The following is a 12,575-nucleotide window of genomic DNA, read 5'->3' on the forward strand; positions in this document are numbered from 1 at the left end:
ATTTTAAGAAGGAGCTGTAACCTCTCCTGACATTTCTGTAATGTAACTGCATGCATTCCCTATGCAGTAACAATCCCGGAGCATCTATTCGTTGTGCCATATCTCTATTATTCCTACTTGATGATTATGAAAACATTGGAAACAGTGGGGGGCTCCAGAACAGTATTTCTCATGGGGTAATGTGGCTAACAGGTACACCAGATAAACAGACAGCATAGGATAACAGTCTAGGCCTAGAAGCTAGTGAGGGAGAGGTGGTTACCTCTTAGCAATCCCTGAGTCTCTCCCTGACTCCTGACCGTATGTGTAAGCCCTAATGGTGGACGAACACATGCACTCGTACCTAGACCCTGCTAATACTGTAGAAAACCCTATATTAGGGAACGGGGAATGAGACTACCGGTACCTTCCACAGTGAAGGGGCCAGCGTCTCCCTGAGAACTAGACTGACACAAACAACACAGGGCAAAAGCGGAACTTAGCTTGGGAAGAATGAGGAACAAGGTATCCACAAACAACCAGCAGGAACTCCAGAAGGAAATATCAACTGCATGGTGAGAAGTCAGAGGCAGACTAAAATAGAGCTTCTAACCAGCAAACGAGCCGAACCTGTGGAGAAGTGGGATCCCGCCCCCAACAACAAACTGAAAGGAAACACCTAGAACCTGTCAGATAGACTCACGTGCAGCTAGTCTATCTGATCTCCTCAGATTTCTCACAGGGCCGGCAGTGACAGTATGACACTATGCAATCATTGTTGCCGGTGTCAGACTGTGCATGGGCGCTTTATTGCAGACTGCTGGCAATTCATTCATATAATTCTAATAGGAATAATAGAAGAATGGTACAACACAGAGTGCTAAGAAGAGATGCTCCAGAATTGTTATTACATGAAGGATGCAAGTGGTTATTAAAACTGACATGTTAGGAGAGGTAACGGCTCCTTGGCCCATCTCACACATCGCTAGGACATGCCACTAATGTCAGATAGGTGCGGGTCCTACCTCTGAGATGTCTAGAACGGGACCCCGAAAGTCAACAAGGCCACACCATGCAAGCTTGGCAACTCTCCATTCACTTCGATAGGAGTGTCGTAAATTGGCGAAATCTTGTTTGACTCTTTTTTGATCTTGTTTGACTCTCCAAAACATCTAGAGATAGGTGGGACCCGCACCTCTCTGACATTGGTGACATGTCCCTTTTAATAATTTCACTGGACTGTGACCTACAGATTTCGAGTCTCCATGACAGCAAAGACATCTCTAAGACATGAAGAACATGATGCATCAGAAACAAATGATATTTTGGGAATGATGACGTCAATTGTAGATTACTCATGAGAGACGCTGCGACACCTCAGGCTTCACCACTGATATCCGTAATCTGATGTGACCGCTGACGCAGGAATTGAGAATGGCTCAGGGTACAGTATGTGTCCATTAGCAAAATCCTGCACTCTGGACTGTACAGAACATGTACCCCAGCGTGAGAAAGCCGGTGTGTAAAACGACTGCGATGCTGTGGTCTGTTCATCTGTATGGAATATCCGGTAATCTGGCGAGCGCGCGCGCAGTGGGTGAAGGTTCCTTTGCTGATCCCTATACAGTGTATTGCCAGAATATGTATGCTTTACATAAGAGGTGATCCAGAATTTGAAAAAACATCGCTGCTTTCTTCCAAAACAGCACCACACCTGTTTACAGGTTGTGTGTGGTATTGCAGCCCCACTCTATTGAAGTGAATGCGGCTGAGTTCCAATAGCAGACACAACCTGTTGGAGAATGTGGGGGCGTCAGCGATGGTTTTGAAATCACAGCTCCGTTCTGGTGAATGGGACTTGCAAGACTTCCCTGCTACTCTGGTGGCATTCTCAGAATCTAACGACCGGCATATGCCGCCACACTCTGCCGACCATTTGGTGAATTATAAAATACATTTTTGAAAATTGTCATAATGTAGTTGTAGCTAGATTTGATAGTCTTTCACACACACATCACAATATTCACAGCTTTCCCCATTGCAGGATTACTTACAGCTGGGCCTCGAATTCCTCTTGGACCCTGGTGTCCTGGTGGTCCGGGGTCTCCCTAATCAAATATAGAAAAAAGCAAAACATCAAATTGTTAATTATGAATTGTGAAAAGCCAAATAATATATTATTTCACATTGGGAATGTCGTCGATAGAATGCTCTCTTCAAAATCTTTCCTCAAAGGGGTATTCCAGGAGAATCATTTTAATTAAAAATGGGGTCAGAGTGTCTTACAATAACAAACCATCCTTTCTCACCTCACTGATCACCCACCACTGCTTTTCGGAGGCTGTTCCCTTCCCCACCCCTCACCACATCCTGGTTTCCGATTCGACATGTCAAAAATGGCTTGGACTGCCAGCTCAGCCAATCATTGGCTGAGGATGGGGAAAGGGTCCTTTAAAGGGGTTCTCCAGGAATATAGATTTTTTTGTAAGTGCCCCCAGCCTTTCTCTGTAAATAGAAGAGTCATACTTACCTGCTCTCCGCCGCTCAAGTCCTCTGCACTGCCTACCACATGTCCATGTTCCAGTCCACGCACTGCTTACATCCACCACAGCATGGACATGGTCACATGTTCTGCTGCAGCCAATGACTGGCTTCAGTGGAGACGTGGCCATGCTGCAGCGGAGCATGTGACCATACCCAGGCTGCGGCGGATGTAAACACCATGTGGGGACTGGGACATGGACATGCAGTAGACAGTACAGAGGACGGGAACGTGGACATACAGTAGGCAGTGCGGAGACAGGAACATGCACATGCAGTAGGCAGTGCGGAGGACGGGAACATGGACATGCTGTAGGCAGTACGGAGGACTGGAACATGGACATGCAGGAGGCAGTGTGGAGGATAGGAACATGGACATGCTGTAGGCAGTGCGGAGGACGGGAACATGGACATGCAGTAGGCAGTATGAAGGACTGGAACATGGACATGCAGGAGGCAGCGTGGAGGATAGGAACATGGACATGCAGGAGGCAGTGCGGAGGACGGGATCATGGACATGCAGTAGGCAGTGCGGAGGACGGGATCATGGACATGCAGTAGGCAGTGCGGAGGACGGGATCATGGACATGCAGTAGGCAGTGCAGAGGACGGGAACATGGAAATGCAGTAGGCAGCATGGAGGATAGGAACATAGACATGCAGGAGGCAGTGCGGAGGACGGGATCATGGACATGCAGTAGGCAGTATGAAGGACTGGAACATGGACATGCAGGAGGCAGCGTGGAGGATAGGAACATGGACATGCAGGAGGCAGTGCGGAGGACGGGATCATGGACATGCAGTAGGCAGTACGAAGGACGGGATCATGGACATGCAGTAGGCAGTGCGGAGGACGGGATCATGGACATGCAGTAGGCAGTGCGGAGGACGGGAACATGGAAATGCAGTAGGCAGCATGGAGGATAGGAACATAGACATGCAGGAGGCAGCATGGAGGATAGGAACATGGACATGCAGTAGGCAGTAAGAAGGACCGGAACATGGACATGCAGTAGGCAGCGTGGAGGACGGGATCATGGACATGCAGAAGGCAGTGCGGAGGACTGGAGCCGCAGAGAGCAGGTAAGTATGAAGCTTCTGTTTATGGAGGAAAAAAAAAAAAATCTGTATTCACTGAAAACCCATCCAGGTGAAATATGGAAATCCTGCTTGTGTTCAATACAGTTTTACATACCTAAAATCCCACATTTTAGAAAAGACTTACTGTCTTTTACCAGGCTGCACCTGAAGCATGTTCCAGCCATGGCACCATGACCACCAACCACCACTGCCATTAGCTACTTAGAAGGCATCATAGGCAATATCACAAAGGCAGTGGCTAAAAGTTGTAGTATCTCGTATGCCGGGTTGTTCATGCCAGTCCTGCTTGGTTTTTATGTTGCCAAGGCCAGTACAGGCTTCAGCACTTGCCATCGAACATTCAAATAAAAAAAAAAATGGGGGGGAAATGTTGTGCTTTATGGTGTAACCCAGAGATTAAAGGGGTTGTCTGGAACTTTGAAAATTCCAACCAATCATGGAAAAGCAAAGTAAAGATAGTGTTATTTCTACACCAGCTGTGACAGTGTGGTCACTATCAACGTGATTTGTTGTAATGTGTTTTTGTTGCGTTAACACAATAAGTTTTTTTTCCCAAGATTCTGATACTGATGACCTATCCTCGGGATGGAGGATTCATGAGGCATATTAAAAGTAAGTCAATTACAAATATTGTCTATCCCAAAGGATAAGATGATTGGTTAAAAATTCCCGGATGACCCCTTTAAGGGTGGGTTCACATCCATCACACGTTTTATGCCTCCATTTGACGTACACGTTGGAAAAAAAAAGGATACAAAAACTCAGCACATCACGTTCTTGTATCCTGCACAGTCCAGTAAAAAAATTTATAATTTTTTTTTTTTTTATAATGGAACTCTATGGGGAATGGATGCTACTGTATGGCATCAGTCTGAAGCATCCATTTAATGTATGTTTTTTGTATACTTTAAACGGACTATAAAAACGTGATGTGAACCAACCCTAATAAATTCCTTCAGGACTTACATCTTTTCCTGATATTCCTTCTCGCCCTGGAGGTCCTGTTACACCAGGTTCTCCCTAAGAAAATGAAAAAAAAAAAAGGAATGTTAAATTAAACTTCCCAATTTTTTTATGTATATGAATATTCTTGAAAATCTAGACAACCGATTATGCAAAATTGTGTAGGACATTTAGATCAGAGACTCATAACTGGTCTTGGAGTTTGAGAAAAGTTAAAGAGGACACTTCTGCTCGTTGATGTCTACATTAATTAAGATTAAAACTATTGATAAAATGACAATTCTAATTTGTGCCTTTGTTCTATTAATGCTCCTAGAAATGTGTACATAAATAGAGAACTGGGCGCTACCAGATGACAGACCGGGAATGTGACGCTCACACGTCTTACTACCGTTACCACTGTCAGACCTGGTACTGACACGCTCTACTGACAACCGGACTGGTTACACTTAGTTGTCAATGTATTCATACATTTCCAGAGGAGCAGAACAATGCAGAATTATACAGAGTTATATAGAGGAGCAGAACAATGCAGAGTTATATAGAGGAGCAGAACAATGCAGAATTTTATAGAGGAGCAGAACAATGCAGAGTCATATAGAGGAGCAGAACAATGCAGAGTCATATAGAGGAGCAGAACAATGCAGAGTCATATAGAGGAGCAGAACAATGCAGAGTTATATAGAGGAGCAGAACAATGCAGAGTTATATAGAGGAGCAGAATAATGCAGAGTTATATAGAGGAGCAGAACAATGCAGAGTTATATAGAGGAGCAGAGCAATGCAGAATTATATAGAGGAGCAGAACAATGCAGAGTTATATAGAGGAGCAGAACAATGCAGAATTATATAGAGGAGCAGAACAATGCAGAGTTATATGGATGAGCAGAACAATGCAGAGTCATATAGAGGAGCAGAACATAGCAGAATTATATAGAGGAGCAGAATAATGCAGTGTTATATAGGGGAGCAGAACAATGTAGAGTTATATAGAGTAGCAGAGCAATGTAGAGTTATATGAAGGAGCAGAACAATGCAGAGTTATATAGAGGAGCAGAACAATGAAGAGTTATAAAGGGGAGCAGAACAATGCAGAATTATATAGAGGAGAAGAATAATCCAGAGTTATATAGAGGAGCAGAACAATGCAGAATTATATAGAGGAGCAGAATAATCCAGAGTTATATAGAGGAGCAGAACAATGCAGAGTTATATGGAGGAGCAGAACAATGCAGAGTTATATGGAGGAGCAGAACAATGCAGAGTTATATAGAGGAGCAGAATAATGCAGTGTTATATAGGGGAGCAGAACAATGTAGAGTTATATAGAGTAGCAGAGCAATGTAGAGTTATATGAAGGAGCAGAACAATGCAGAGTTATATAGAGGAGCAGAACAATGCAGAGTTATATGGAGAAGCAAGACAATGCAGAGTTATATAGAGGAGCAGAACAATGAAGAGTTATATAGGAGAGCAGAACAATGCAGAATTATATAGAGGAGAAGAATAATGCAGAGTTATATAGAGGAGCAGAACAATGCAGAGTTATATAGAGGAGCAGAACAATGAAGAGTTATATAGGGGAGCAGAACAATGCAGAATTATATAGAGGAGAAGAATAATGCAGAATTATATAGAGGAGCAGAATAATCCAGAGTTATATAGAGGAGCAGAGCAATGTAGAGTTATATAGAGGAGCAGAACAATGCAGAGTTATATGGAGGAGCAGAACAATGCAGAGTTATATAGAGGAGCAGAACAATGCAGAGTCATATAGAGGAGCAGAACAATGCAGAGTTATATAGAGTAGCAGAGCAATGCAGAGTTATATAGAGGAGCAGAACAATGAAGAGTTATATAGAGGAGCAGAACAATGCAGAGTTATATGGAGAAGCAGAACAAAGCTGTCACGGCCATGGTCATGGTCGTGACTCCTGAACCGCATGCTGTTGTCTGCGGTTTGTTATTGGGTGTTCAACCACAGGTGAGGGCCGCTAGTGTGCTGCCTCACTTGTGGTTGCCACGGGCAGCAAGTTATTTTGTATTGTCGCAGTAGAGCAGCCTGAGCTGGTGCTAGGCAGCTTGCGGTAATGTTCATGCGGTTGCACCTAGCAACCTCTCAGTTAGGTGTGTGTGTATGTTATGCACTTTGTATGTCTGGTGTGCACTAGGTGTTTTATGTTATGTGTGCACTCCCTTCACCTGTGGCTGCCCGTGGCAACGTGTGGTGTTGTGTACATGTGGTGGCAGTGTCTCGGCCTTCTGGCTGACTCCCAGGACATGGTTGCCACCCATGTCGTTGCCTGCGGTAACAGCTGCAGTGTGATCTTCATTTGGACACTTCCCCTTTAAGTGGTTTCACTCCCTGGTTAGTGTTGGAATGGTTAATTCCCTCTCCTGTGTGTGTCTGTGTGGGTGTGGCCACTTTGGGCTATAAAGCCTCTTTGGAGATCTGAAGCTGAGGGGTTCTTCAGCCATGCTTTGCTGGAGACACCTTCCTGGTATTACATCTGCCAGTGGGGGCCACCCTTGTGGTCATAAACAAATTGTTATATATTGTTATACACGATGCTATGAGGATGTGTTTGTGTGTCATGTCTATTTGTTGCAGTGTATGGTTTCCTGGCATCCTGTGTGGTGTGTGTGCTCTGTCTATTGTGTTTGTGGACAGCAGCACTTATACTTGGGTCCCAGGCTCTGTGTCTGTGGCAGGTAGGTGTTAGTACTAGTTGCACTTACCTGCCATTGCCATATGACTGTTTCTGTTTCCCCTGTCTTTATAGTTTGGCCATCTTTAGACTCCTATTTCTCCATGTCCAGGAGGAACAGGTAGTCTACCCAGCTCCTAGCTTAGGGACCTGCGGAGGGCTAGTAGGGACCCGAGGTTCCAGAGCATGATTCCTCCTACCTTCAAGGTCGGCTCATGTCGCTAGGAGTTAGTGTCAGATTAGGGAAGCAATAGGAGGTGACCTGCTCCCTAATTCTGTCTTTCTGGCCAAGTCGTGACTACCATCTTCTGTCATCGCACGGCTGAGAGTTTTCCCCATCCTCAGCCGTGACAAATGCAGAGTTATACAGAGGAGCAAAACAATGAAGAGTTATATAACTGTAGAGGAGCAGAACAATGCAGAGTTATATAGAGGAGCAGAACAATGCAGAGTTATATAGAGGAGCAGAACAATGCAGAGTTATATAGAGGATCAGAACAATGCAGAGTTATATGGAGAAGCAGAACAATGCAGAGTTATATAACTGTAGAGGAGCAGAACAATGAAGAGTTATATAGAGGATCAGAACAATGCAGAGTTATATGGAGAAGCAGAACAATGCAGAGTTATATAACTGTAGAGGAGCAGAACAATGCAAAGTTATATGGAGGAGCAGAACAATGCAGAGTTATATAGAGGAGCAGAACAATGCAGAGTTATATGGAGGAGCAAAACAATGAAGAGTTATATAACTGTAGAGGAGCAGAACAATGAAGAGTTATATAGAGGATCAGAACAATGCAGAGTTATATGGAGAAGCAGAACAATGCAGAGTTATATAACTGTAGAGGAGCAGAACAATGCAGAGTTATATAACTGTAGAGGAGCAGAACAATGCAGAGTTATATAGAGGAGCAGAACAATGCAGAGTTATACAGAGGATCAGAACAATGCAGAGTTATAAGAAAAGACTATGCAGAATTGTAATTTTCTGAAGAACACAAGTATTTACTGAAGCAGACATTCCAGGACTGGTGACACATCACGTGACATTTCTGTTTTGGTAACTGTTTTAATTCCTCATAAAAATAACAATTCCGGGGCATCTTTCCATTATCCCTAAATTCATTGATAAAATGCCAGCTTGGCTTTACTGTTTACTTTGCCAAAGGGGTTGTGTCTTGGCACGGCCTGTCAATGTCAGAATGTACAGGGACCCCCCCCCCCAACTGGTAACAGCCAGTTGTCAATGTATTCATACATTTCTAATAGGAGTAAGACAGGAATGGCACAAAATATGAGAATAAATGCTCAGGGTTGTAATTTCACATGGAATACAATTATTTACCAAACCAGACTTGTCAGGAGGGGTGACAGCTCCTTTTGAGGTTTCATTTAACATAGACAAATACATATACTGTATCTCTTAGTGTGAGGGCTTTACTTTCACACTTGCGTTGTTGTTTTTTTCCGGTATTGAGATGCGGCAGAGGATCTCAATACCGGAAACAAAACAGTTTTGTTTTGTCTCCATGCATTATGAATGGACAGAGATCCGTCTTCCGTTCTGGCTGCACTGCGTTTTGTGTTCGATCATAAAAATGGGTAACTATTTTTTAGGCTCCTAAAAAAACGGGTCCATCACCATTGACTTACATTGCAATCAGGGCCGGATCCGTTTTTTTAGGAGCCAAAAAAATAGGATCTGTCACCCATTGACTTTCAATGTTTGTAGTGACGGATACGTTTTTTTCCCGTTTTCGATTTCACACAACCGCATCCTAACAGAACGGAGGCATCCTGATGTGCAAAATCAAAACGGATCAGTTTAATTGCGGTATTGAGATCCTCTGCCCGATCTCAATACAGGAATTAAAAGTGCAAGTGTGAAAGTCGCCTTAGAAGCAATGGTTCACAATGTCATTCCTAGGATCGGTGAGGATACTGGCAGTTGGACCACCACAGATCAGAAAGCGATGGTATCTCCTAGCATTAGGTCATGATTTGGTGTAGAGGAAAACACCTCTAATTCATGAATTTATTCATATTTCATAGTATAATAAGACTACAGAACTTACTCTGCTGCCAGGTAATCCTGCATCTCCTCTGTGCCCCTTGAAACCCTAAAAAAAAATGCATTTATAAATTAACAAAATTGTGACAGTGTTTAGATGATAATAACAATTAGAGATTAGAGAATTTCATATTTTGAAATTCGTTCACACTTCGTTTGTTGGTAAAAGCTGAATTGCGTTATGAATTTCGTTACCACGGACCATAACGCAATTCTATGACGGAATGCCCTTAGAGGCATTGCAGTCCAGGCCCATTCATGTGACCAATGAAGGTGATGACACTGGCCCAGGAAGAAGCCACGAACCTCACTGCCAGCAGTCGGTCCCCCACTCATCAGATATTGATGATTTATCCTGACGATGCGTCATCAATATTTTTGTCCCAGAAAACATTTTTAACGAACTCCAAAAAATACCTGGCAGCTTCCACCATGAACCTACAGTATATATCCAAACAATTCTACTTCTAGTTGCGTCAAAAAAACTATGGAGTAACTTTGTAAACTTTGTAAAAATTCTGTTGTTCTGCGCTTGCAGCTCCTGGGCAGAGCTATGCGTCTCCGCGGTCACAGACTACACAAACAACCCTGTGCAGTCAGATCCGCTGCATGATGGCAAGAAGCTGGATAGGAGTAACACGTGGCTTCGGGATCAGACTACACAGGGTTTGTTTGTAGTCTGTAACCGTGGAGACCGATAAGTCTGTACAGGCGCTGGACACGGTTAGATATTTATAATGAAATCTATTTGTGAAGTTGCCGTTTTCACCACAATTCAATAAACATATCGATGTCACTCTCATTGGTTTCTTCATGTGTTCATTGATCATTTCCTTGCAGCGTTCATTAGTGTTAATCATTAATGAGGACGACATCTGCAGCGATGAGTCTGAGCTTTTCATCTCCTTCTGCTTTGTTTTAGCTGTGCACAGAACTATTCATCACTGATCCCTAATGGAGGGAAGGGGTAACAGAGTAACAAAGTATTTATCCGGGTGCAGAGGTTTTCTAAGCCTATTGTGCTGACAAACCTCCCTGTGAAGTCTTATAAATGCAGATTTTGCAGAGATGGACGTGTCACCTGCAGACTCCAGGAAGGTGACTGTTCACACTATAAAATGCGTACATTGGCTCCCTAGACAGTACAGTATGTCCTAACAACCGGCACCACACACAGACGGCCCACGGGTAACTCAGTGGACTATCCATGGAACATCTAGCGTTTCCCATTATATACCATGATCAGCTTTGATCTTTTCACATGATGGTTTAAATTAAAGAAGTGTAAGGGGTTTCAAGGAATAACCCTGCATTGCATCTAGTATTATACTCCAGAGCTGCGCTCACTATTCTGCTGGTGCAGTCACTGTGTACATACATTACATTACTTATCCTGCACTGATCTTGAGTTACATCCTGTATTATACTCCAGAGCTGCACTCACTATTCTGCTGGTGGAGTCACTGTGTACATACATTACTTATCCTGTACTGATCCCGAGTTACATCCTGTATTATACTCCAGAGCTTTACTCACTATTCTGCTGGTGCAGTCACTGTGTACATACATTACATTACTTATCCTGTACTGATCCTGAGTTACATCCTGTATTATACTCCAGAGCTGCACTCATTATTCTGCTGGAGCAGTCACTGTGTACATACATTACATTACTTATCCTGTACTGATCCTGAGCTACATCATGTATTATACTCCAGAGCTGCACTCACTATTCTGCTGGTGCAGTCATTGTGTATATACATTACATTACTTATCCTGTACTGATCCTGAGTTATATCCTGTATTATACTCCAGAGCTTTACTCACTATTCTGCTGGTGCAGTCACTGTGTACATACATTACATTACTTATCCTGTACTGATCCTGAGTTACATCCTGTATTATACTCCAGAGCTGCACTCACTATTCTGCTGGTGGAGTCACTGTGTACATACATTACATTACTTATCCTGTACTGATCCTGAGTTACATCCTGTATTATACTCCAGAGCTGCACTCACTATTCTGCTGGTGCAGTCACTGTGTACATACATTACATTACTTATCCTGTACTGATCCTGAGTTACATCCTGCATTATACTCCAGAGCTGCACTCACTATTCTGCTGGTGCAGGCACTGTGTACATTACATTACTTATCCTGTACTGATCCTGAGTTACATCCTGTATTATACTCCAGAGCTGCACTCACTATTCTGCTGGTGGAGTCACTGTGTACATATATAAGTAGAATATAAAAGTACAATAATAGATGTTTCCATTAAAGAAGCCCTGCCCCCTCTCCTCACATCTCTGTTTTAGTAACTACTTGCATTCCTCGTGTAGTAACAATTCTTGAGCATTTATTGTTATCATTCTCTAATGTGCCATTCCTTCATTTTTCCTACTAAAAGTTCTAAATGAATTACTAGCAGTTTGCAATAAAGGTCCATCTGGGTGTTACCAGTTGGGGGGTGTCCCTGCACAGTCTGACACTGTCCAGTCAGTGCTCCCAGTGTCAGACTGTGCAAGGACAACCCCCAACTGGTAACACCCAGATGGACCTTTATTGCAAATTACCAGCAATTCATTCATTCATTCATCATTCGTTCTTCTAGCAGGAATAATAGAGGGACGTCACATTATAGATTCAAAATTTTATATGCTCCAGAAATGTTGTTACATGGGGAATGCAATTAGTTACTAAAACACACTCGTCAGTAGAGGCGACAGCTCCTGTTCAAGAGTAAGGTAGAAAAAGTATCCCTTTAGGCGTCTGTTCCGATCCTCCTAATTAGGATGGTCTTTCATGTCCAGGAAAAGGTCATAATAAATTACCAGGCCTCAAGTGAGAGACATTTAGTCCATGCAGCACATCCAGTCCTGCCTCGCTCACCTCCGTGACCGCACTCGCGTCCAGCAGGCAGTAACGGATCCCGCCGTGGGCTCAGTAAAAAATATTGATTTCCAATATTCATTCAGAAGTAATTTTCCTCTTTGCTGCGGAGGCTGTTGAGCTTCACGGGGCGACCTCCATCATTAGATCCGCTTTGCTCGTATTTTTCAGTGTTGCGAGACGACAGCAAATGTATTTTCCCAATATTATGCATCCTGCTAGAGCAGAGGTGTCCGGAGCAGAGACTGGAGCTCTGCTTAAAGGGCATCTGTCAGCAGTTCTGTCTCTATGACACCGGCTGACCTGTTCCATGT

General features: G+C 43.5%; 1 protein-coding gene across 1 annotated transcript in view; it reads right to left on the reverse strand.

Moving 5' to 3' along the window:
- Positions 1-12,575, reverse strand: part of COL22A1 (collagen type XXII alpha 1 chain) — a 305,779-nt gene that overhangs the window by 14,311 nt on the left and 278,893 nt on the right. The window contains exons 53-55 of the mRNA XM_044294919.1: positions 9,371-9,415; positions 4,588-4,641; positions 2,034-2,087 (exon numbers count right to left, since the gene is read on the reverse strand). Of these exons, the coding sequence (XP_044150854.1) occupies positions 2,034-2,087; positions 4,588-4,641; positions 9,371-9,415 (153 nt within the window). The remainder of the gene's footprint in view (positions 1-2,033; positions 2,088-4,587; positions 4,642-9,370; positions 9,416-12,575) is intronic.

This window comes from Bufo gargarizans, chromosome 5, assembly GCF_014858855.1.
Source record: "Bufo gargarizans isolate SCDJY-AF-19 chromosome 5, ASM1485885v1, whole genome shotgun sequence".
Classification (NCBI taxonomy): Eukaryota; Metazoa; Chordata; class Amphibia; order Anura; family Bufonidae; genus Bufo; species Bufo gargarizans.